General features: G+C 49.7%; 1 protein-coding gene across 50 annotated transcripts in view; it reads right to left on the reverse strand.

The window, feature by feature from the left end:
• Positions 1-553: 553 nt before the first annotated feature.
• Positions 554-26,417, reverse strand: part of CAMK2G (calcium/calmodulin dependent protein kinase II gamma) — a 172,035-nt gene continuing 146,171 nt past the window's right edge. For 2 of the 50 annotated variants that reach the window (XM_037905288.2, XM_037905293.2), the window contains 10 exons: positions 21,215-21,247; positions 17,522-17,590; positions 16,007-16,051; positions 15,316-15,364; positions 12,933-13,046; positions 11,275-11,400; positions 8,564-8,639; positions 7,899-7,993; positions 6,507-6,752; positions 554-3,240 (listed from right to left, as the gene is read on the reverse strand). In XM_037905288.2, the coding sequence (XP_037761216.1) occupies positions 6,520-6,752; positions 7,899-7,993; positions 8,564-8,639; positions 11,275-11,400; positions 12,933-13,046; positions 15,316-15,364; positions 16,007-16,051; positions 17,522-17,590; positions 21,215-21,247 (840 nt within the window). In that variant the 3' untranslated portion in view covers positions 554-3,240; positions 6,507-6,519. Of the gene's footprint in view, positions 3,241-6,506; positions 7,994-8,563; positions 8,640-11,274; positions 11,401-12,932; positions 13,047-15,315; positions 15,365-16,006; positions 16,052-17,521; positions 17,591-21,214; positions 21,248-26,417 lie in introns of all 50 variants that reach the window. The other 48 variants (XR_006292536.1, XR_006292537.1, XM_037905295.2 and 45 more) reach the window with 40 other exon arrangements.

The following is a 26,417-nucleotide window of genomic DNA, read 5'->3' on the forward strand; positions in this document are numbered from 1 at the left end:
GATTCTGTGGCCTGCCTTGTGCAGGAGGTCAGAGTAGATGATCATAATGGTCTCTTCTGACCTTAAAGTCTATGATTCTATGAGTTAGCTATCAATTAACTTGAGTTAAAAATGTCAAGGCCTGACAAACCCATAGCAAGAGAAATGTTCTTCCCCAGAGAGCTTGTAATCTAAGCAGAGAAGACACACATAGGGTGGGGAAAGGAAACAAAGGCTTGGACATCCCCAAGGTCATACAGCAAGTCAGTGGAAGGGTCAGGTAGAGAACTCAGGTCTGCGGACGGATGCCCAGTCCAGGATCACTGGACCATACTACTGGGACTTACTCCTGAAGGTTCCACTGCCCATGTCTTTTCTGAAGGTCAGCAACCACCTATTTGTTATGCATGTAGACCCACACGTACATTAGCAGAAGAATCGCATGTGATCACAAATGCCACCTATAGATCTGCTGCTCCAAAAACATAGCTCTGAGAAAAGATTGTGTCCCAAAATCCTCAACGCCACATTGTCCTTTGGTACACAGAAGAAAGGAATGCCATTCAACTTTATGCCCTGTTTAAATGTTATTTTATTAAATATTTTCAATTCAAGGTTTCATTGTAACAAAGCTATGAAGGTTCTACCAACATTCAGACCAAACAAACACTAGCTAATTTTGTTTTAATTATTTCTATATCATGCAAAAATTCTGCATCAAACGCCTTCCATTTCCTGTTTAAAATGTGATATTTATAATATATATTATATAGATGCTTATATTAGCCCCGTAAGAGAACATTAAGAATGCTAAAGGTGTACAGCTATGTCTGATAATGGCCATACCAAGCTAAGGTTCTCATTAACTTAAAAGAACAAACAGAGAGCTTGTCTCCAAGACTGTGCAAAACCAAAACAACCCAACCATTTTCTTTTTTAAGTTTTCTCTGAAAGATGCAGTTACTAAATACAGAGGGTCTTTTTTAAACATTAATAATCAATAGGTAAAGAGACAAGGAAAGATCAGACCTGAAGAAGGCATGCATAACTTTTTGTATTTCTCTTTAAAAACTGCATAATTGTAATGTCCTGTTTGCTCTCTGTGTGACTTTTTTAAAAAAAAATCTGAAAATATCAAAGCTTTTCCTCTCCGCCTGACTCACTAGCTTACTGCCCTCCTAAAAATGTTCCGAAATGATAAGAGACAGTGTTCACTCCCTCCTGTCTCAGTCCCCACCACACCCACACATGCAGTTGGGATGGTGGAGGAAGGAAGAAAACTATTTGTCCAGACAAACCCTGGGAAGTATGAATGGCCTTTTCCTGCATCATGGATTAGCTGCTCTAATCATGGTGTGGGATTGACCTAAGAGTTTTCCTTTAAAGGGGAGTGGAGGGAGTTCCAGAGAAAGGCAGTAACTCCACTCAATGCTACAGCTTACAGGTCCTTCCCATCATTCCACTGAAAAAGGATCAAGATATAATTTAGCCCTCCTTTTTCCTTAGAATCCATTACAACGTTGCCTTCCTTTTAATATACTGTTTACTCTGTCCCTCAGGAGTGTAGGGATAACATACTGTAAAGCCCCAGGACCAAATTTAGTGATTTGTAGATGGAGGGACTTCAGCTAAAAGTTCATGCCAATATCCCACAATAATGACGAAGTCCCTGCCCTCCTCTTGATCAGGACACAGAAATCAGGGGGCCTCTTAGTGCTAAGAGAATCTACGAAAAAAAAGGCCTTATGCTTCTCTGGGCCAGGATTAATTCAGACAAGTCAACAAAATAATTCAACATTCCCCTTCTAGCAAATAAAGGAAACGGACAGCATCCCCCAACAAAGGAAGGAAGATGAATTTGCCTAAAGGACAAGCATCAGAAGGTCTGTAGTAACTACCTTTCCCCTCTGTATCATGAGCCCTGAAGCCCTCTATCTACGAGTTTGCTGAGATTCTGAGCGGATTGTTTTATGAGTTACATCATGACCATTAAAAAACAGAAAAGCTATCCAAAAAAACACCAGGACACATGACACTTACAAAACAGGTGGGGGGGGGGGGGAGGGGAGACGCACCTGCCTTGGGTTGCTGGCTCCCTCTACTATTTTACCAGAGAACAAAAAAACAAACAAAAATAATCAAACTGGAAGCCGGTGAGCCCCTTAATTCTATGGGTGCATATATTTCAGTATCAAACACAAGCTAATGATGCATCACATAGAGGTGGATGCGTGAATCTTCATGAAAGAACAGAACACTAGTTTTCTCATCTGCTTCCTAAGGAACGTGTTCTTCAGCACTGCGGATCTCAGCTACGCTACAAGAAAAAGAAAAGCCATAAAAGAAATCCCATACATGTACCCTCTTCCTCTAAAACCTTTGCTCTTAACACTTCTTTTGTCAGCAGGCCGCAAACCTTCGTGTTTGGCCAGGGGGTGGCCACTTCTAAAACCAGGATCTCTCAAGAGCAAGCTCCTATTTATATTTTTTATTTAAGCCATTTTTTATAGTCCCCTTTTCCAGCCTTGGTTTTACTCGACATCCCGTTTTGTTTTTAGGAAGTCTGTGGGCTCTGGCGGCTGAGCAGCCAGCTTTCCGCAGCATCCGCACCACGCTGAAGACTTAAGAAGAAACTCGGGCTGAAGTCAGTCCGCTGGGCAGTGGGAAGTGGAGAAGTGTCATTCCTCCACCTTTCCCTCCCATTTTTCATTCAGGCCCCTCCAGTGTTTCCTCGCCACCGCTCACTGATTAAAGTCACAGCACAGCCTGAATGCAATGTTAGCTTCCACCTTGCCTTTGTGGAGCAGAGTTCAGCAATCCGCTGCTCAAGCTGCCTTCTCTTCCTCCTCCTTGCGCTCTCTCGCCTTCCCTTTTGCTTTCCCCCTCGCTCGGTTTCTGAAAGATGCTCCAGTTGATGCCATTTCGTCAGCCCTGGGGGAGGGGGTGTTGGATAGTCTGTCATTTATTTATCATTATTCCGGTTTATTTTATTTTTTAATACAAACAACATGTCTCTCTTAGATTTAAAAAACACCTTCGTACAGCAGAAACAGACACGATGGATCCATGGAAAACAACAGAAAGGCGGCAGTGCCCGGAGCATCAGATGCATGCAGGGTTTCGTGCATTTGGCTGCTGCCGGTTTGTAATTTGTAATTTTTTTTAAACGTCAAAACGGACATGACCGTCGCTGTCACTCAGGCACTCCAGAGCTGCTTGCTAAGAAGATATTGCCCTCCAGCTGAGTATCTCCAAAAGCTGCTGCAACCAGGAGGCGGCAATGTCCACCCAGAAAGGAGAGAAAAGAATGGGGTGGGAGAAGGAAGGGAAATAAAGCCAAAAGTTAGCTGCACAATTTATACAGAAACTCTCCCACAGCATACCAGGCAGGGAGAAAACGCTACAAGTGATACAAAAGGAAGGAACACCTCACCACACACAGTGTGTCCCAGACCTGGGCTGGGAAGGTGCACCCCTGCAACACACCAGAATGGGACCCTTCTTCCCACCCAGCCCCGTTCTCCAGGCTGGGAGGACGAATCTCCGCTGGTACGGTGAGAAGGGACACCGTTATTGCAGTCGCTGCTCTGCTATGGGGCTCAGTTATAGCAGAGGGAAACTCTCCTCACATCATGCTTTAGAGGAGGGGAAGATGAATCCCAGCACTCCAGAGAGAGGGGACAGCGTGGAAGGAATTGTCTGACTGGACCAGACCAAACCTGAGGTCCAAAGTCCAGCCCCAGATGCTTCAGAGGCGGGTGCAAGGCACCCCAAAGCACGTGGTTATGGAATGACCTGCCCGTAGGGACAGTTGCTTCCTCACTGTAAGTTACAGGTCAGCTCCTGCCCTGGTGGAGGTGGGTTCATAACCCTGCATACGGTTTTGTTTTCTATTTAATCTTGTCTAATGTAACTCTGGATGTTTCCCCTATCTGTATATACCACCAGTCTCTTTCTCGGTCCTGCTAAGCTGCTGGCCTCAATGATGTCTTGTAGCAATGAATTCCAAAGTCTAACTGTGTGTTGTGTTAAAAAAAGGATTTCCATTCAGCAGTTCTAAATTTGCCGTTTTTTATTCTTGTATCATGAGAAGGTAACTAGGACTATCTGATTTACCTCCTCTCTACTACTCCCCACCTTGGATACCTTTATCACGTCCTCTCTGACTCCTCTCTATGGTAACAGTCTGACTCTTCTCTGCCTCGCTCTTCACGTGGAGGTTCTCATATGTCTAAATTATGCTCATCACTGGACTCCCTGTAATTCTGTTATATCCTGTCTAAAGTGGAGTGAGCAGAACTGAACTCAGTATTCCAGGAGAGAGTGAACCACTGATGTATATTATGGTATTTTAGTATTATCCTCCATCCCGTTCCTTCTCCATCTTAATACCTCAGTGCCTTTTGACCACTGCTCCATACTGAGCACGTTTGCGGACAGCTGTCCACAATTCTGCGGGGGGTTACAGTTAATGTAAAGCCCAGTAATGGGCACAAGCAGTTTACACTGGTTTATAATTTGTTTCAGCCGGCGTGACTTGTTACCAAAGGGAGGGTCCCAGGGCTATCCTTTCCAGAAGCACCTTTTCCAAAGATAGCTATACCATTTGCTACCCTCCAGCCCAGCAGCTGATTTGAGTGAGAAATAGCCCAATCTCCTCATTTACTCCTGAGGGAATTCTCCAAACATGCAGTTAAACCAACCTAACCCCCAGTGTAGACAGTGCTAAGCCGACAGGAGAATTTTCCCATCAACCTAGCTACCGCCTCTCAGGGAGGTGGGGTACCTACACCAAGGGGAGAGCCCCTCCTATCAGCATAGGTAGCTGAAGCAGTGCAGCTGTGCCACTGTAGCACTGTAAGTTTAGACAAGCCTTTAGTCCTAAGCAATACACAGGACTACATTCAAGACATCGCTGCAGTTGAGCCACTTAGTAACAGTGACTACAGTATAATGAAGTTCAACATCCTCTGGGAAGAAATCATACAGAACCTCATCCGGTGACACTCAATTTAGAAAAAGGCATTTTTAAAAAAGGGAAGAATCTAGGCAAAAAGTTTCTAACATTAGGAAACTTAAATCCTTGGACTCGGCATGACAGCTACGTAGGCACACATAAGAACGGATGCATAAGGCATGCACACATTTCAACACAAGAGAAAGCAAGGAGATAAGTAAACCACCATGGCTAAATAATAATCTTCAAGAGGTTATCTGAGCCAAACTGGTATCCTTCAGAACCAGCTGTTCCAAGAAGCAATTGTTTGACGGTGTCAACAAATTGTTTAGTCAAACTTTGCTCCATTGTGATGTTTGGCCATTTTGTATATGGCTAGTTTAAGTTGCCCAATATTACCATTTCCATTAGCTTTATTTGCCTTTGAGCTCTCTCTCGGTATGTTCAAAATCCTTTTGCTGATTAGAAGGCCAGTATTAACATTCTAATATATTTGTATTCTTATGGCTTGGGATTTGTATCCTTATAGATTGTAGTCTATGGTTCTCTCTACTTTGACACTGCCTCATTCAAATCCTAGGGAATTGTTAAACTCTGGAGCAACTTCCCACCTACCTCTCCAACCTCATCTGTCCTTCCCTGTATTGTTTATAGGCAGGTATTAGAGTACCCCACTGACTTAGCACTGCATCATGCTCCTGGAGCACCTGTCACGTCAAGCTCTTTTGCACTGCCAGGCAGTCTCATTCACATATGTTTGCTTTTATGCTCCTCACCACTATGCAGACGTTTATAGTTTGCATGTGGGGCTGGATACCTATTTGTATTCAACACCTCAGTCTAACACCCTGTTACTTTCCTGCAATTTTACCTCTGGAATCTCAATCTGCCCACCCCTGTTCAGCTGTAATTTCTGTCTGCTCTTTCCCAGGTTCCTTGCCTTTCTGTGATTGACGTTGTTAGAAAAGATCCATGTCAGACCTAGTTGCTCTTCAGGCAACTCTCCCCACGCTCCTACTTTAAATAATCTCCCAAGACCTCATTACATTTTCTGCCAGGCAATGGGACTCGCCTGCACCCCAGGACCAGAGAGGTGGAGGCCAGCACATTACAGCCAGGGACCCAATCCCACCTCCACCCCAGAGCCAGGCATATGGCTTCCCTCTGCAGTCCAAGGCCAGAGTGCATAACCTGACCCAAGTGCCCCAGGTTAGTGCCTGGCGACCCTGTGGAGGCTGAGCCAGCACTAGTGTATCCCCTGGAGTGTATCCAGCTGTAGCACTCTGAAATCCTCAGTAAGGGGCTATACCTGCAGAGTGCGACTCCCATCTGCCAACAGAGCGAGCTCATCACCTCCTTATGGTGCACACTCAGGGAAAGGGACACGTGGGGTGGAGAGAGGGCTGAGGGAAATGTTTCACTATCTTAGCTCCACTCTGCCTGCAGCCAGATAGTAAATGACCATCCCTCAGAGCCTGGTTAATGGCCTCTCAACATTCTGGGCTTCCGATACTTCATTGCCACATACAGCCCCCATGGCATGTCATCTGCCCTCCCTGCTGGAGCGTACCTGTGTTCGATCTTCACTGGAGCGGAGCAGCAGGGGCCCCAGAGCAGTGATAGTGGACATTCAGCCACTTGCCATCGCGGCGGTGCCAGACGCGGGTCTCTTCAGACTGCGTGGTGCGGGGCCGGCCCTGGCCATCGATGTATTGAGTCAGGCGGATGTAGGCAATGCAGGCTGCGTCTTCGCCAATGACATGGACATGGGGGTTCAGGATGGTGGTGTGGATTGGCTTGCTGTTCTTGGACAATACTGGGGGGACATGCAAAACCATCAGCTTCATGTCCCCATTGAGAAGATCAAGGCCTCGCACACCACTACATCTACTGTCCCCGTTTCCTTCCCCTCCCACCTGCATCCTAGGCCACAGCATCTCTGCTCCCAACACTCCCGAGGCACAACCCAACCACCTCTCTTGCTCCCCGAATTCAACCTCCTCACCCCTCAGGTTATCTGACCCTTCAGCTCCCATTTGCTCTGCACAGAACACATTCCACACTCCAGGCATCAGTGCAGCCAGTGCCTCAATTACAGGGCCATTCTCAGATGTTACCTGCAGCACAGCCGTGTGCGAGGGCCCTTTGAGGCTTGCCAGGACCTCCCTGGGTGCCAGCAGGCCACAGTGAGTGACAGGCACTCCAGGGCTGTCATGCAGACAATGAGAAAGAGGTGAGCGGGCCCCCTTCACCTCACAAGCCAAGGATCAGTGTGTGCTAAGGGGGCCCTTTCCCCAAGATCAGCCACATGCGGCAGCTCAGGATAGCAGCTCACTTCCCTCGCCCCACACTGTGGTGACTCCTGGGGATGGACGCGGGACAGGAAACCACAGGGGTGTTATTTAAGGGAAGGACAACGCCACACAAGGGCATTTGCTGGGTTTGCCTTCCCAGCCACACGGACAAGGTGTCCCCCCTCTGACCCAGTTACCAAAGGGTTCACCAGGGGTTTGGGATCTGAACCAAGGATGTGGGACCTCAACTTGGAGAAATTCTGAGAGCAGTACACTGCAAAGAGCTACGTCCTGGCATGTGTGACAGAGAGTACCCCTCCCACCCCTATGACTGGGCAGGGCTCTCCAGCTGAGCTGGGTTAGTGTCTCTTTCCCCTTTTACACTGACTGGAAACCCAGTGTCTTGGTCCCTTTGAACCACTGGTTCCCACTCCGACAACATACTTTGTGCCAGACTAGGCCCATTCCTAGGGCGAAGAGAAATGAGGAAAACAGAAACCTCACTGAGGGAGAAGAGAAAGTGCTGGATCTTAATAACCCTTCACAGTTCACCCACATTAAACCCTGGTGTCCATGGACAGTCTGAGAGAACTGCAGCCATTTCCCAAGATAGGGCAGAGAGGTGTGGAGGAGGGGGCTGTTGGCATTGCTGGAATCTGCCCACTCACAGTTCTCGAAGTAAAACTTGTGGAAGTCCATCCCCTCGACTAGGTTCCCCAGTGCTTCGGGTTCAAATGAGGTCAGGCCTGGGTCACAGATCTTCCTGCAAAGAAAAAGGAATATTCATGCCCCAGGGATTTTCCCCCCTTATAAACCTCTCGGAGCCGTCACCCTCTCCTGGACCAGCCCCGAAGTCCAGGAGCTATTTTGTGCCATATTGCTAGCTCCTTGTGCTTATTCAGACACACCCCTCACCTGGGACTGAGACCCATGTTGACTACCTGGAGCTGGTGTGTTTCCTTCAGTTCTGTGGTCCAGTCAAGCATCCAAGCATGTATCACACACAGTCTGTCCCTTAATCCTATCTCCTTCCATCCCGCACTGATCATCCCCATCTCCCTCTGCTCCTGCATCGCAGGGCTTCCAGATGTGCTCCTTTAACGGTCACCCGTTCTGCTGCTTGGTATCTGCCTTACTCCTGGTACCAAGTGTTCATTTAAAGAGCCCCCTTGGCTCTAACTCCCATAGCTGCAGTTGTCAGAGAGTGAAGCGTAACCCTCCCCACCCCACTGCACTGGACAGCCTGCGTGACTCGCTCGTGGGCAGGGGCCATTCTGCCTCTTGCCCACAGGCTGACATGTAGAAACGGAATGCCCAGTGACACTGTACTTACGTGTAGGCCTCAAAGTCTCCATTGTTGATGGCTTCAATCAGCTGCTCTGTTATCTTAATGATCTCTTGTTTGCGCACTGTGGATGAGAAGTAAAGGCAATTTAACTATGCTTCTGCCTTGACTGGGAGGAAGTGAGACAATCGAGCGCCTCCTACTGGACAATTTGCAGGACGCCATTGACCCTGATCTCACAGGAGGAGCTCCCTGCACTCCAGAGATATGTGATAATGGCAGCCATCTATTCAAGGGCACGGGGTCGGTGGTATGAAAGGGAAATGGTGACCCCAGGATGCAGGGAGAAGGGGAATAAAGACACCATCTCATACTCATTTTCTGCTCCAAAAGCAGGCCTGTCCCAGGAGCCTCATCGTCCCCTGACAGCCCGGGCTGCTTCCAGGGACTGCAAGGAAGGGCCCCGGTCACTGAACAGGCCAACACAAAGGAAAAAGTAAAACCTGGCACCAGCTGTCGGAAGTGAAGCCCCGGCGCCCACGACATCCAGATATAGCAGTGGCCACAACAAGATCAAGGCAGCCAAAGAATCCCTCAGCAATTTACCTATCACCATCACTCCCCAGATGGCGAGTGCTGCAAACACGCCATCAGGACACACGCAGGGACAGATTCCACAAGCTAGCGAGGCAACTAAAGCAGAACAAATTGCCGGCTCTACGGGGCTGGGCCTCATCCCCCCCGCAGTAGCCCATGCTTGGCACACAGCTCCCTGTAACTGGCTTCGGGGCACTCAGCACTCGACTAGCACTGCCACTTCACCCAGTTTTGCTCAGCTGACATTCACGTGGCTGGATCTACTGCCTGTTGCTGTCCCAGTCCTCTCTATTTTCTCCGGTCAGCTGTAGGCAGCCCAGCTCCCCTCGTCTTGCCATCCTTACCTCTGATATCAAAGCAGCTAACCCTGCAGCAAAGCACGCACAATGAATGGGCTTTATTACAACTCTCAGTAGCAGTCCCTAGGGGCTCGCTAGAACTAATCTTTCCTTTGCAGTTCGCATACCTGAGTACACACTGATCCAAGTGCTTCATCCGTATACACAGTACACACGCATGCATCTACGTATAGACCCAAGGCGTCCTACATCTGTCCACCCCCCGCGCACACTCGATAAGTGAAGGTATTGTATGAACTGCTGGCACTATCTAGGATGTGCTATCTGTGGTGGTATCTGTAAAGCTATGAAATAAATAACCTAAGTGTTGCTATTGTCACCAGCTATCTGAAGCCCCCCCCGTCCCCCCGCACATTTCTAACACCAACTGGCCCCGGTTAGGGTGCAAAAGCGTAATCTCAGCTGGTGAGAGACATGACCACACCCACTTCTGTAATCCATCAAGAACGTTTTGCTATGCAGCTCCCCACAGATACATTTCGGCCAGTAGCATGAGCTCGTCACACTAACTGAGCAGGTCCTGGCAGTGGGGCTGGTGTACTGTAGCGTAGTATGTTATTTGTGCACCGATGGGCATGGGAAATAGATCAAGGGGGTGCACCGGATTACGTTAGCTACGAAATGATGCTTCATGAGCAAGTCATTCATGAGCAATGTGGCCTTCCCTATGAGGATAAATGGCAAATGGGTTCTCCCACCCCGTGGAGAGAGTACAGATACATTCAGCACCTCGAGAAGGAACCCCAGGGGCTGGGGGAAGAGCAGAGAAAGATTTTCTTTGGGATGAGTGAAGAGGGCTAAAGCCACAAGAGCCTTGGGATAGCTCATCTCAGAGGGTCTCCAGCTCAACATGCATGGCAGCATCCACTCCACAGGTCAGACACAAAGCCAACACACAACACTGTGCCTTGCCCCGGTGTTTACTGTACGCACTGAGCTACCACAGCAACAGAGGTGGTGTGTACCCCTTACCTCCGAGGGTGGGCACTCCCTGGCTTTCACACAGCAAGGCACTCCTGCCTCCCAGTCAAGATGGAAGTCAACACGGCCTCCCCTGCTTTCTCTTCTAGGAAGGGTAATCGAGGACCAACCAACAGCGGTCCCTGAAACCCTCCCCACCATGTACTGTCTCACACACCTTGGATGATACTGTCTGGGTGCTGCCAGTGGGAGGCTCACACGGCTGTATCTTCCCTAGTGTTGCCCGGTAGTATCTCCACAAGTGAGGAACACAAAACAGTAACTAAGACCCTGCCCACACTACAACTTTTAACCAAGTCTGTAGCGACTTCCAGGCACGATTGGCTTTAAACATGGCTTGTGTACACACAGACAGCATGGTTCACACATGGCTAGTGACCGCGTGTTCCACCACACGGCTGTACCTGGGACCCAATAATCATGCCTGTGTAAGTGGTTTGGGCCAACCCTCTTTCCAGAGCATGTGGCCCCACATGCTGCTCGTGCCGCTCCGTGTGCACGTCCTTCAGGCACTGCATCCGCTGCTGAGGAAGTACGGGGCAGCTGCCTGGAGTCTCCCAGAATGCACTCTCACAAGTGCAGTTGGTAGCACGGCTGCAACCGGAGAAACGATTGTGTGTGGACGTGAATTGAGCTATGTTACTCAATGTGACTGTGCCTCTAGCCGACTACAACGTCACCCCTGTAGCTGTAGCATGAAAGGGCAACTGGCCCCCTTGAGCAGGGACCAGGAGGACAGGGTGCATAAGGGTGAAGAGGAGGGTAACTAGACGTCTAGAATTAGTTGCACTACTCCACTACTGCTACCAACCACTAACTTACACGCTGCACTGTTAAGTACAAACGGAACTACAGGAGTTAGCAAAGGCTCCGACTGAGCACGCTCTAACTCCAGTGTCTGCCCTGGGCTGTCCCAGGCAAGAAGCTTCTCCTCACAAGACTGCGTGGCTGCAAAACAAACGTAAGCATTAAAATAATATTAAAAAACCCAACAACAACAGAATGCAAAATAAAACCAACAAAGAAGCACACCACACAGTCCCAGCCCCCATCTCCACACAGACCCGCACCCCTTCAACCCCCATCTTCCAGGCTGGCTCCTGTCATGCCGTGTGGGCCGCACAATGCTCAGAAGGGCAGGGGAAAATCCTTCAGAGCACAGCGGAAATCTCACTGATGCCAAAGGCCTTGGCCTGAGCATGCCCTGAAGCAGCCCACCCTCTCAGGTCAGTGACTGAGCAGCACAGGGGAGGATGGGGAGAATGAGCAGGAGATCCAAATCACTGCAAATCTAAGACAGGAGGAGTGGGAGGGGAGAATGCTTCCTCGCTCAGTGGAGAGGGGGCTCAGCACATCGCACTGCACCACGGCCAGGGCGGCTGGACAAGGTAGGAACCAGTGCTGGAGGGGGCACAGCGGTTTGGAGTTAACAGATCAGTTCCCTTCCCATCTGGCCCAGAGGACCCTCTCCCCAGTCACTGTGCCTATCAAAGCCACACATTCTTGAAGATGCTTCCAAATGGGAGGCGCAATCACTTCACCAAATGAGCTAACAAGGAGGTCTGATGGGGAGCAGCAAAGGAGGGACAAGAGGAGAGGGCAGCTGTTCCCTCCCACCCGTTACAGACAGCTTGATAGGAGGGCTCCCAATACTTCCAGGCATCACTACACTTGGGGCCTTTTCCACTACGGTCCCCTCTGGGTAGGCCGTGAGGCCACTAGGAGAACAGACCCAGACAGATTGTTCCAGGACATGCCTACAGGGAGGGGCATGGATAGCTGGACCACCTGCTCTTACAGTGTCTCTGTTGCCAGGATGCTACAGAGCTGACAGATTCAGGGAAGACCTGGGAGAACACGCAATAAGTGACAGGATTTTTCAGGTCCAAACCCACTGAAGCACTGAGCGAGACACACAACAGAGACGCACACGCAGAGGGAAAGTGCCTCCAGAGTCAAGGCTTCACAAAGAGCTCCAGACACGGCAGAAGGCACAGGGAAGGGGTCTTCCAGCTGCCACAGCCCTACTCCCAGAGAACCCTGCGAGGTGACTCACTCTACTACTGGTACTCAGCACTTCCATGGCACCTTCCATCTGAGGAGCTCAAAGCTCAACACAAACAGGAAACAATTCAGCCTCACACCACCTCTGAGTGTCAGGCCAGTCTCATTCCATTTTACAGCTGGGTAAACTGAGGCTCGAGAGGCAACATGACTTGTGCAACGTCACCCAGCGAGTGTCACTGCAGAGAATGCCATGCCTTATCCATAGGGAAGCAGGGGAATGAAATTAGCGAGGATGAGGGTCCACTTTACAGGGGGCTCTGGAGAATTTCAGCATGTGGGGGAGGGGAGATGGATTTATTTATATGCTGAAGTACTGGAAATGAAAATCCACCCTCTGGAAGGGAACTGGGGAAAGGAAGGTCATGGGGAGGGTGGAGGAAGGATGCTGTGGAGCGCTGCACCCCTGGACTTACTGGCTGAGAAACAGAGAGAAAGCTGGGACTGCATGGACTCAGTCTGTGTTTTGCTCTCACTGTGCCTCCGTCCTTCAAGCACTGAGCTGCCATCCCCGGTGGAGAGAGGGGGAGCTAGCATGGCAGGGAATTAAAAACACAAAAACAAACAAAACACGCAGTTCAGTAAATAAAAAAAGAGAAAGGAAGGAGAACATTAAAGAAACCACATTGATGGGCACAGAAACCTGCAAGAGCACCCTTCAGCACAAAGGCAAGCAGCCTGCACTACGGCATGGTCCCTCAGTGCAATGTAGAACTGCATGCTCCTTTCAGCCCTGCTACACTCCAACCAATGGCTCACTGAGGCATCACTGACCACATACCTAAAGCTGTCTACTGCTCCATTGGCATCGGCCTGTCCTTGTACACCTGCCTAGTCTGTCTCATGCAAACTCAGCAGCAGCAAAGTAGCTCCTCGTTCCCCAGGGGCTTGGCTGTGTAGGGAGCTGAGGACTCCAAGCTTCGCATAGCAATGGAGGGAGGATGAATTTCTTGGCTCGAGTGATGAGCACATTATAACCAGGGAAAGATACCCGCAGTGTGTCTGTGTGTGATAGAGAAAAGGGGGTCCTCCTTCTGAGCCTCTCACTGGATTTCAACTTCTGATTAGCTAACTACTTTGAGGGAGGAGTTAAATCAGGAAGCATTTGGTGAGTGTTGGAGTAAAGTAGAAGTAAAGGGATAACAGTACTAGCCAGAGCTGGGCATAGTGCAGACAGTAACTGTGCAAGCTTCTTCCCTGCCACCACCCCTCACCGCAGCATCTTCTGCTCTTCCAAGTCCTAAGAAGATACCCCCACAGCTCAGTCAGTAAACGCCAATTCTGAGCAGCAGTATCCCTGCCATTCCAGCCTTAGGTTCCCTACATAGCCCTTCAATACACCTTATCCCAACCCATGGTCCCCTGGCTTTGCCAGTTCCGACCCTCTCCTCTTTCTTCACAGCTCTGCTAATGCCCTTCACTCCAGACCTGCAGCACCCACTGCTCCAGTTCTGGGCCTCTGCCAAGCACAAATTGCCAATGGTATTGGGCTTCAATGAAGAGTGACTTCAGAATGTGGACAGTCATCTATTCGAGATTAAAGAGTCCAAACTGGTTTCTGACCCATGTCTCCAGGGATCAGAGGCTACATATTCCACTAGCCATTACTAATCTCCTGAGTCATCCAGTCCCCAACCCTCAAGTTGGCTTCATTCAAGCCTCACTTTGGACAGAAGTGAGGGCTACAGCATTAGCATGTGATAAGGCCAGGTCTCCCCTTGAAATTGGACCTGTATTAGAGAGTTTGTCCAACCAGCTGTCTCTCTCTCTGGTCCCCATGACTCCTCAGAACGGCTACCAGCAGCTCATTGCGCAGCGAGTCATGAATCATCCCAGCTGACTCATGTGGTATCAGTAAGAACAGCCCCCTGAGCCTGGCAGGGCTAGAACTAGTGCTGTCCTGGGTGTTTGACAGAACAGGCTTTGGTTATAACGGGGGAGAGTACACCTGTGCCTCACTGCTTCCTACTGCCTCTCCCCCACCCGAGAGAGAGACTTCAGAATTTGCTCCCAGGGAGAGCACTGTCTCCTCCACCACATTCCTCTTCAGCGTGGCTGGAATTTCCCTGACTTGCTTACACTTCCCAGTGTACTGGGCAGCTGCTGAAACACTGCACTCCAGCCCAGGCAGGTCTGACTCATGTAAGTCCATCACAAGAAGGAGAAAGGATTGTACAATGTGGTCATGTAGAGGTATACAATTTCACCCCCCTTTATTAACATCTCTCTCCTCTAACATGCCCCAGTGCTGGGGCAGCCGGGGAATTCCATTTCCACCTGCAAAGGGAAAACAGAACAGAGAGAGCAGAGTCCCTTTGCCCTGGACCAGAGACAGTACATCCATCCAAAAGACATGGGTGTGGAAACAAGAGAGCTCCTTGAACAGGGGTGAAACAAGGAGATCTCAATCCCCTGCAAGCTGTGTCGAAACACAGAAAGGAACAGCTAGATTCCAGATCTGAAGAAGGGAAAAAAGAGAGAGATTCCAGGCCTGTAAATGGTTGGGAATGGAGAGATTCCAATGCCCGTGAGGACAGAATTCCCACCTTGAGACTAACAAGACACACAACTTGGGGCATGGAGGCTTCACATGCCCCAAAAGCCAGGCTGGCCACTTCCTCCAAGCAGACTGAATGGTGCATACCCATGACCCCTCTGCAATAGGCCTGGCAGACAAAGCCATGGCAAACTCAAGAACCGAATCAGATGCACAGCTCTGGGGATGTTAAACCATGACGACTGAACTCTGCAGGTCGGACCTCCAGAGTCTCCTGCCCACAGTCCCACAATATCACCTACCTTTCAGATCCTCATCTTCAGTGGTGGTGTTACAGCTCTCTGTGGAACCCTGCACGGCACAAGAGAATGTTACTAGATGGCAAAGTCAGTAGATTGAAGACACTTCCGTTTGTCTATGGGGGAAGGGTAAAACAAAGGAAGAGACAGGAACGGGATGATAGAAGGAGTACTACTAAGAAGAGTGGGATGAAACTGGGCAAAGTATTAGTCAATACCTAGCAGCAAGATCAATTAGGCGTTGGAGTAGCATCTCATGAGAAGTGGCACAAGCCCTCAAAGCTGGGGCCATTCAAGAAGGCAGCACCAAGCCCTGGGAGTATATATCACAGGGGACAACTCCGCACTCACCCTGAGGAGAGTTCTCCTATGGGGTGAGAGAAGAGGGAATATGGATCACCTACAACTGTATCATAGAGCGCACTGAAAGGAACCGGTCTCCAACTCCAGAGCCCACCATGAGTATGCACCTGGTGAGGATCTTGCCCACTGGGTCAGGAAAGGGACAGTGAAATCTGACTTGGAATTTACTAGCCCTCCCTGCCCAAGTGTTCTAGAGGTCCACAGTCACCTAAAAGAACCCTCCCAGTGCCAAAGCGACTGTTCACAACCATCCTGCGATGCATCATCAAAGGGGCAGGAACTAGGGTCACGGAGGTTTCTCTAAGGAAAAATAATAGGGACACGCCCTTACCTTTATGCCATCTGTGGCATTGTGGACAACAGTCGTTTGAGGCTCCTAGGAAAGGAGGGGAGAAAAGAATTAAACTCAGATTCTCAAACCTTTTCCCCTTGTTTTCACTCTCCAACAAGCACAGAACAAGTGACCAACATGGAAACAAATCACAAACAAACAAACTCCAAGCTGCTGATGTGTGTCCAAACACACACTTTCTGCTCCAAGGGCTTCTTGAAAAGAGATGCTCAACTAACAGCTACGTTCGCAAGGAGACAAAGCCCCCAGACACCCACTAGGTCCCAATTTGCCTTCTGAGAACGGTGTTGGCACACACACCTTAAACCTGTGCCCAGCTAGCAGCTGGGAGTATAAATCTCCACCCTCTAGAAGGCAAATGACTAAGCAATGAGCCCTCAGCAGGTTCTCTCTCAGAGAACAGATTTTTGGGGGAGGGGGGCAAGGGGGATGGTGGTGGGTGGGGCAAGGGCCTTTGTCTCCCAGCTTTCCATTGAGTTTGCCAGATTTTTTTTACTCTGAAAAGGGACATTCATAATTTCCATAAGAAAAAAGGGGATAAAATAAGACAGTGTGTCCCAGAGAGGAACTGCTCAGGGAACTGGGCTGCAAAGGAAAATGCATAATTTGCTAAAACAAACGTCTCCCAAATGAGACATTTGTAACACAAAAATGCATCAGAAAGGTGCCTTCAGCACCAAAAGAGGAGCAGGTAAAGCCAATGTAGGGGAAGCTTAAAATTATGAAATGTCCCAGGGAAAAAACTCTCTGGAATGTTACAGAAAGCAGCTGCCAGGCCTCCAGGAGCACAAGCTAGTTTCTGCACTTATCCTTTTGCTCTGGAGACAACACGTGGGATCCTGCCCCATGTCACCCACCTACATCACTCCTCTGGATAGATCGGCAAGGGCACCAGGGGCTGCGATGGTACAATGCACACTCACCCATCCACCCACCTCCACTACCTACTTGACTGCTGCCTGATCTTCCAAAGGTACCCAGGTAGAACGCACTTGGGCTGGGCTGCTAAACATACCAGGCACAGCATGCCCTACAACCCCATTGCATGTTGCAGAACATGAATGGGTGATGACAGCACAGAAGGCGATTAACTTCGCAGCCAATAGTGCGAGAGGGCCACAAAGGGGTTCCTTTGAGACGTGTCTGCCCACCCCACCCACTGACGGTGGCCTGAAGTCCGTGCTCTGGGTGTTGGAGAGTGACTCCATCGTTATCTTCTTCAAAACCAGCCTCCCCCAAGTCAGAGATGAAAATTACACAGGGATGGTGAGGGGGTAGTCCAGGCTGGCTGCAGTCCCCACATCCAACCACCACTCCACTCAGCTTCCGCAGCCCCCTACGGCTGTGACTAGACCCCACAGCAGCAGAGGGACAGACAGAACTAAGCCAAAACACAAGCTCAGACAGAGCAGAACAAGCAGCACTCAGGGAGGCAAGAGTCAAAAGTAACCCAAACAGGAAAGACAAGGAAGTAGTAGTAGTCAGGGAAGATACCATGGACGTCTGCACTGGGGGAGATTCTTTTGCTGGGCTTACTAGACTGGTTTTGTTGTTGCTCTGTGGCTGAGACAGAAAAACAGATTGTTTTAGTTCCTCTGCTGGGTAGCAGAGTCAGCAAATCTTTACAGTATTGTCCTTGTAACTCCCCACCATCTCCTCAGCCCCCCTCCCCACACACTCATCTTGCAGCAAGAGATAAGGACAAGGGAACCCATCCCTGGTCGCTAGAGACCATCCTTCCCCCGGGGGTGACCAGGTGCAAGCAGATGTACCCATACCCAAATATACATGGATGGTTAGAGCGATGGGAAAGGAGAGCAAAAGAGGCAGCAGTCCAAAGGGGGAAGGGAGGTAGAGAGAGGTGCAAACAAGAACCTCTGGGGCAGGAGGGCTGGGAGCTGGCGGTGACTCCAGGAGATGAGGACCCAGGGCTGCGTAAAGACAGACTACAAGTGTGATAGATACAGGAAATGAGTGGGGCAATCTCAGATATGGCTGGTCTGGGATTGTGCCTTTGGGAACCCAGGCATGGGATGATGCTGGCAGGGCCCCAGAGAAGGTGCTCAGGTGGGACAAGGGATGATGGGGATGTGTGGAGTGACTTTAGGGCCAGAGCATGAAGGAAGCTGCCAGGGGTGAGTGAGTCCTGCAGGCTGCCTAGCTGGTTTGTGTTTTTCCCCAGTGAGTTTCTCGTAGACAGGGCTGGTGAGTAACACCTCTGTCCTCCTCATACACACAGCCCAATGGCGAGGCAGAGCTGCCAACCCCCCTCCTGCTTGCAGCACGAAGACCTTCTGTTTGGTGAGAGTGGCCCTGCTGAATCAAGAAAGTGCAGGCCAGGCCAGCATGCACCAAGGCTGCTTCCCATGGTGCATTGCCTCGCCTGGGAATCCAACCATGACCCTGCATGAGTCTCCCAAGGGCCCACGGTGCAATGCTGGGGGAACAGGCCTGTCCCCCACACAGGAGGCAGGGCTCTCGTGACTGAGACAGTTTCACCCCTCTTCCCCTATGACTTCCCTTCTACCCGATGTTAGCAACAAGATAAAACCAGCAGCACCGCAGGCTCTCTGCAATCCCTTGGCTACAAATCAGACTTGTAGGGACTCAGACTTCAGAGCTGGCTGGCCTCCTTGCACCCTCTTCCCCACCCTTCAAAAGCAGCACAGAGAGGGTGACTCAGGGGATCCTAGTACATCCACCACCTCACCACCCAGGAACCAAAACCAAGGCTGGGGGATTTCGAATTCAAATGCTAAATCAGAAAAGGCCTGGCGAGAGTTTAAACACACCCACTGCAAGCAGATAACATGGGGCTGAGGTGCCTGTGCGGCCCCGCACCACTCTCCTCTCCTCTGGCTTTCCTTCCACAGCCGCACGTCCTCCTGGAGCTCCATTCAGGTCCCCTGGGGACAGAGCATGGTGGGCCTGCCCAGCCCCCAAAGCTAGGAAAAGAGCAGCATTTCCATGCACACACCAGACACTCCCTTCATCTCAGTCTGGCCACACATTATCCTGCTCTCCGGCCTTCCATGTACACTGCTTCGGCAGGGGTGCTTCTAGCCTGCTGGTGCAGACATGTGGGGGGAGCTGCCGTGTGGCTGGACACCTGACTCAGCTCTGGAACAGGGGGCGGCTTCACTGAAAAGAACCTCCGAGGGAACCACTACAACCCCAAACCTCACTGCAGAACAGCTGATAATCACCCTTTAGGTCTCAAGGCTGGCTACCTCACTCAACTCAGCCCCACAAGAGCTTTTGAAACGCATGCAGCAGACCCGTTCTCCATCCTGCATGGAACACCTGGCTGCCCAACCTGACCCCACTGCTGTCCTAACAGAACTGAAGGAAGAGGTAGTTCTGCACAGCGTATCAAGGTCCCGGACGTTCGCCAGCTGACCAGATCCACAGCATCGTGCTTAATTCCCGAATGAAGCCATTACGAAACCAAGGACACAGAAAATGTGACTGGCGTGCTCCACATCTCTGTACCTTGTAGGGAGATCCCTGACCTAGTGACTTCTGCTCTTTAGGCCTCTGTGGCCATTTAACCAATTGCTCTTCACTTTCACAGCCAGGCACCCCACATGTGGGCTCAGTAAGCAAACAAGTGAGCCACGTGCATGCACACCCCTGCCCCCGCATGGGCACCAAGTATCCTTACAGATTCGTGCAGTACAGATGAAGATCTTGACTTTTAAAAGAAGGCGGTCCACATAGGAAAGCATCAGGCCATTGAGAAGAGCTACTTGATATGACCAGTTTTGGCAGAACCACTGAAAGTGCTCTCTGAGCTAGACAATGAGAGACAGACAGACAACACAGAGGGTGCAAGAGAGAAAACAGACCAGTGACCATAGCACTAAGGACACAGGTGCCAGCCAGCTAGAAGAAAGGAAAGCAAACACTGGTCACCTGGGCTTGCCCTGTATTCACTGGTTGTTTCTCCAAGCTTCACTGCCCCAGTGATCCGAGACATTGTTTGGTTCTCATTTCCCAGCTGCCTTGATGCAATGAGCAGAGGGAGCGTAAGGGTAGGTGCTGATGTTGAGCAGAGGACATGCAGACACCAAGAACTCCTACCCCTACATTTAATACTTTGGGGATTGAGAGAAGGAGGGGCTGCAGCCCCAGGAGTCAAATTTTGCCCTGGGGTACTCCAAGTGGTACTTTGGGATTTATTACTTGTAAAGTTTTAATGTGATCGAAGGAGGGCAGAATTCCCAGGCAGTAACAGAGAAGCTGACTCCTCTGCTCTGGCATCACTCAACATCGCTTGCTTTCCTGCCTTAGGGAGCCCCTGTTCTGTCTGAAAGGAGGCAAGGGCTGCAACGCAGCAGACGATGATACAGTAGATTCCTGCATGTTAGTTACCACCCACATCTCTGAGACAGAGACTTGGGCAGTAGCTACTAGGCTGCAGATCATCCCCTGGAATATGGCACTGGCTGGTTTTCTTTTTGCTCGCTCGAGATATCAGCGCATCACCATTTATCCAACATGTTCTAGAGAAAGCAAACACATTCGGATGCATGAAGGGGGAATGGATACAGTGGGGAAGGTGTCACTGGGTACCTAATTCATGCTGGGAGATGTAACTGAGATCTGGATAACAGGGAGTTCTGGATTACAGGGCTGACAAAGCTTTTCAGTATAGAATTGTAAAGAAAATAAATTAAGGGCCGCTTTGAGCCACCAGGTGGTGCTGTTCCTGCACCTTTTATTTTGTGTGCCATGGAGCTCCATGAGAGGCCTCTGCCATATCAAGGGTGACTCCTATTCATTCCACACTGCAGGACTACCACCACTTGCTCTTCTTTTGGCACTTCTACAGCAGAACGACAAGCTCATGTTCAGACAAGACACAGCTCTGCTTTGCCGAGACCCACCGGGGAGCTGATGACTTCTCCATTTGTTTCTCCTTTGGATCAGCCACCAATGGCAGGATATATTAAACTGCATTTTAAGTAGCCAGTTTTCTGTACATAATAGAAGCTGGTGACTGGCCAGCTCCTGACCAATCACATGGCCTTTTCTGTGCGGACATGGACCTTTAAAGTGCAAGATGACTTTCCCCCCACAACCCCCACACAGACATGCTATGTACGGTGATGAGCATAAGCTGAGCGTGCATGGCATGAGAATGGTGGACGCACGGATCACAGGCAGCTTACGGGAGGTGCTCACCATCAAATGCACACTGGAGCTCGACTTCCTTTTCTGGACACACCATTGAGAGAGGGGGAAAAAGAAGGAAGAGAGGCGATGAGAAGAAAAGCACAGAAACTATTCACACGTTAGTGCCACCAACACTCCCCTGGGGCAGGAAGGAGAAGCAGAAGAAATGCAGACTCACGGAAAGGGTGCAAAGTACAGGCAGTGTTAACAAAGAACACCCCGCCACACATGGGAGGGGAGGGACAGGACCAGGGAGAAGACACCCAACATGTGCAGAGATTGGGGCGAGAAAGGAGGTACCCACATGCACAGAGCTGGAGGAGGGGAATGTTCACATGCAGAGGGGTGCCTGCAGATGCACCCAGACTGGGGACGAGGGAGAAGCACCGCTTCCCACAGAAAAGGGGCAGGCAGAGATCGCCCCCATGCATGCAGATGACAGGGAGGGGTGCCAAGCACTCAGAGGGCAGGAAAAGGAATGCACGTGGGAGGGCTTGGAGCACCTCCGGGTGCAGAGAACAGGGAAGGGTTCCCCATGCACACAGACAGGGGAAGCAAAAGGCACTCCCAAACAGAAAGGGGGAGGGGCAGGGGAGTTGATACACACCGCCAGGCACAGATGGGGGAGGGGCCCCCACACTCAGGGTCTGTCTGCACTACAAACAAGGTGTGTCCTTAACTTGGGTCAGCTAACCCAAGTTAAAATAGCACTGAAGGCATGGCAACTCTGCTTTGACCTTGCATGAGCAGCTTGAACTCAGGCTATGGGGGAGCCTGGGGGCAAACGCTCCCTGTACCGTCACTGGAGCTAACCCCCAGGGGTCAGCTAAACTGTTCAATACCCACCCCTTCTGCAGGGTGACAACCCCCCCACCCCCCCCGGCTGGTGTTCAGAGAGCCTCTCACACACAGAAGTGGGATAAGGGGCACAAAGGGCCTTGGTCCTTGAAGACGTCTCTCCCCCCGTTTTGTTAGCTTATGGGTCCCCACCTGGCCTGGGCACGAATCCAACCTTAATCCATTGCTCTGCCAGTGCTCTCACACATGTACAGAGGAAGTCATACAGATAGTGTCATTCAGAGAAATAGATGCTCCCCTCAACACACACACATAGCGCCAGATGCATTCTCAGACACTCAGCATGGTTTGGGACCAGGCAGGCAGGGTATGAACAACTGCAAAACAGAAGTCTATTTCCTGCCTCATTCTGAGCCTGTATGTGAGAGTTTGGGGCTCTTGAGTAGTTGCAGACCTTCTCACATGTGGCCCACCATGCACCAATCTTCACAGAGGCAGCAGAGACTGGCCCTCATCCGGCCTATGTTCCAGGGCTTCCCCCAGCCTTCTCCCAGGGAATGTTAGCATCTCCACAAGCTTTTCTGAAACTTGCAGGGCCACCCAAAGGGCTGCAATTAATGATCTCGATGAAGATGTAGCCTCCAGGGAAGAGCATTCAAAGGACCATTTTTGAACACCCACACACCACATTATGGGCTTCAGAACAGGGACTGTCCATCGGCTAAGTCAGCCAGCCAAATCCAGTCTCCTTTTAGGCCAAGTCAGAGCAAAGCGATGGGCTGGGTTGGAAAGCCAGCAGCAATGACCTAAGCATCATCGTGGAACACGACAGTGAACCCTGGGGCAACCAGAACCAAGAACACTGGCAACCAGCAGGGACACCTCTTCTCCTTCCCCCAGGGACAGATCTGTTTGTACTCTGTCACAGCTCCACTGGAGCCAATGGAGCCATTACCATTTACCCCAGCCAAGGAACCACCCCTCAAACTTTAGGCTTCACCGTCTTCTACAAATCTACGGAAGCATATGACAGACAGAACACAGTCTGATCTGCACCCATATGCTACAGGGAAGCTTCTCCATGGGGGGGTGGGGGGAATCAATCTCTTTCTGAGCTTTGATACATTTCCAAGAAGAAGAAAAAAAGGGGGGGGTGGGGAGGAGATACACAAGAGATGAGACATACAGATCTTTCAGGGCAGTTTATATTCGATTCCCATCTATACAGCATCAGCAAGAGCACTGGCACAACAGACTTAAATAACTAGCTTCTGAAAATGGTTAGCTAAGAAACAGTTGTCTGTCAGATCTCAGTATCAACGCAGGGTCCAACCAAGTCATACAAAAAATACAGAAACAACCACCCTCTACCTCTCTCCCCAGGAATTATACAGGGAAGAGGAAATCTCAAGCTCTCTGCAGATTTGAATGTTAACCCACTAATCAAAGTACAGCTTAAATTCAAACACCAGTAACCGAACAGGAAGGCCTCTGGAAGTTTTGGACACCACATAATCCCCACCCCATATAACAGGAAAAAAATACCAGATAAACAATAAGAAGTGGATGAACAGATTTTAACACACACAAAAAAGGTAAGGAAACTAACTGAAACCTGTGGGTAGTGATCGATCTATTGGGGATCAATTTATCGTGTCTCGTCTAGACGCAATAAATCGATCCCCGAACGCGCTCCCCGTCAACTCCGTAACTCCAGCTCGCGAGAGGCGGAAGCGGAGTCGACAGGGGCGCGGCAGCGGTCGACTCACCGCCGTCCTCACAGGCAGGTAAGTTGACTTAAGATATGCCGACTTCAGCTACGCTATCTGCGTAGCTGAAGTTGCGTATCTTAGGTCGACCCCACCCCCAGTGTAGACCAGGGCTAAGACTGTTCCACAAGACAGACCTAGGCATATCTTACGACTAGATACTACACGACTAATCAGTGCTCAAAAACATTTTAAAAAAAAAGCATCCATGTCAAAATATACTTGAGATTGTGACGGCACTTGATAATACTGTCTGGCACCCATGGAGAGAAATGCAGCCCGTCACAGCCACACCAAATTGCCCTAGTGCAATAAAGCACTTCAAGCAGGGCCAGAATGATATCCAAACCCAAAACCACTCATTCTCCATTTACAGGCACTTCCAGAGGGCCCCTTGCAGTAGTATTAGCACACAAAACCATAATGGTAGATAGCGCTCTCCATGGAAGTTAACTTATTAATCAAATTGCTCTTAAAACAGCCAAATAACCCTTCCAGAAATGACAAAATACTTGCAGTCTCCAATAGAGGAAAGCTTGCAGCCCACAGCAAATTCTACATTTAACTATCCCGACCATCTAATCTAAAGGTATCGATTAGAACAATCTTCCAATGGTAATTAGTGAAGTTACTAGAGGAAGAGCACCTGTATATTAACAGACAACACAAAGCAGGGAGAGATTCCTTGGTCAACAGCTAAAGGTGCTTTCTTTTATTTAACGACAGCAAAAAAAAAAGTGTGTTTCCAGATGCTGGAAATATGCCTTTGAGCCAGTGATGATGGAAACAGATCTCACTGTATTTACTATTTTCCTGACCATGTGAGTATTCTAATGAGGCAACATCACGTCCTAAGAGACTGCCATAAAGTAATCCCAAATCTCTTTTCCTAACTCCAGAGGTTACAGTCAGGATCAGGGCCCCTTTGTGCTAGGTGCTGTGCACCAGATAGTCCTTGTCTCAAAGACCTTAACATCTAAGATGACAAATAGCCAGCAGCAGGAGGAGCAGGATACAACCTACAACAAACTGGTCATGGGGATGGTAGGCGCTAAGCTTGTTAGGTAACTCCTTTCTACAAAACAGAGGGATTTATCAGCCATACACAGCAATGCCTTTACCAAGTCTTGGGCTGGTCAATTCCTTATCGGACTTCCAGGAGAAGTGAGTACTGAGAGCCATCTGAAGGAGGGGGCTCTGGCCTTACAGCCCTGTTGAAAGGCAGGCTGTTCCATGAACAAAGGAATATGCAAAGAAGCAGAAAGTGGCCAGCCAAGTCGAGAATCATTGGTGGACTAGAGGATGCCGGGGCAAGCAATGGGATAAGGGAAAAGACTGAATAAGTAGGGAGGGGAAGAAACGTGAAGGGCCTTTGGTAACCACAAACAAATGAGCAGAAAACTCAACACTTCCTTATGAATCATCACACCCACCCCCTCCACCGCCCCCAAGCACAACAGCAGTAATCTTAGAAATGGCAGGCAGAAATCATTCTAAACCCCACAGAAAATAAAAAAGCAGACTAGACGATGCTGCAGGAAGTAAACAGTGACTCAAATCAAGTTAGCAAGAGTAGTTCCTGCTCTGGAGAAGCAAACTGGGTTCTGGGGTCTTAGCACAAGTATTTTACACGGCTTCTGAAACTGCAATCATCTGCAGGGAATTTTCTCTCAATGTGAGACTGGAAAGAGCATTCTTGGGTATTAACGCACTTGCTACAAAACGCATCGCTGCACAAAGTGTGGTTATTCTGTGGTTTAAAGGGTGGAGGAATATCATGACACTGATATTGGGGATAGAGAAGCTCACCAAGCAAGTCACTTCAGCTCTCTATGCCTGTTTCCTCCCTCACCCTCTGTCTGCCTGTGCCTTTAGACTGGAAGCTATGCAGCCAAGATTCTCTTGCTATGCGTATGTGGAGCCTTGATTTCAGCTAAGGCCTCTAGGCACTATTGTAATACAAATAAATAAGAAACTGGAGTAACAGTTTCCCCCATTGATGGCTGGAAGCACGTATTCCCAGACATTGATAACTATTTACTGTGAAAGAAAAGGAGTACTTGTGGCACCTTAGAGACTAACAAATTTATTTGAGCATAAGCTTTCGTGAGCTGAGCTGTAGCTCATGAAAGCTTATGCTCAAATAAATTTGTGCAACATGACAGTGAACCCTGGGGCAACCAGAACCAAGAACACTGGCAACCAGCAGGGACACCTCTTCTCCTTCCCCGAGGGATAGATCTGTTTGTACTCTGTCACAGCTCCACTGGAGCCAATGGAGCCATTACCATTTACCCCAGCCAAGGAACAGAGGAGAGTTTGGATCTGCAGCATAAACCTCACCAAAAATGCTGAAACTTTTAATACTTTCCAGCCCAGTTCTCTCTTAAGCTACGTATACACAGCTGCCATTGATGACAGTGGAAGATGTGCATGTGAGAGATCTGAATGATGGTGTGGCAAGTATGGGATGGGTGCAGTATGCATGAGTGGCAGAGCCATGAATAAAAATTACGTAGCTCATTCTGAGCATCGCTGAAACCTCCAGCGCCCCCACCATCCCATATATGCTTTGTGCGACAGAGAAACTGTTTTCAGACTGGTTCAGTGTGTTCATTAAAAGTTACTGGGACCATTTTTTGGTA

Source organism: Chelonia mydas, chromosome 7, assembly GCF_015237465.2.
Source record: "Chelonia mydas isolate rCheMyd1 chromosome 7, rCheMyd1.pri.v2, whole genome shotgun sequence".
NCBI classification, from domain to species: Eukaryota; Metazoa; Chordata; order Testudines; family Cheloniidae; genus Chelonia; species Chelonia mydas.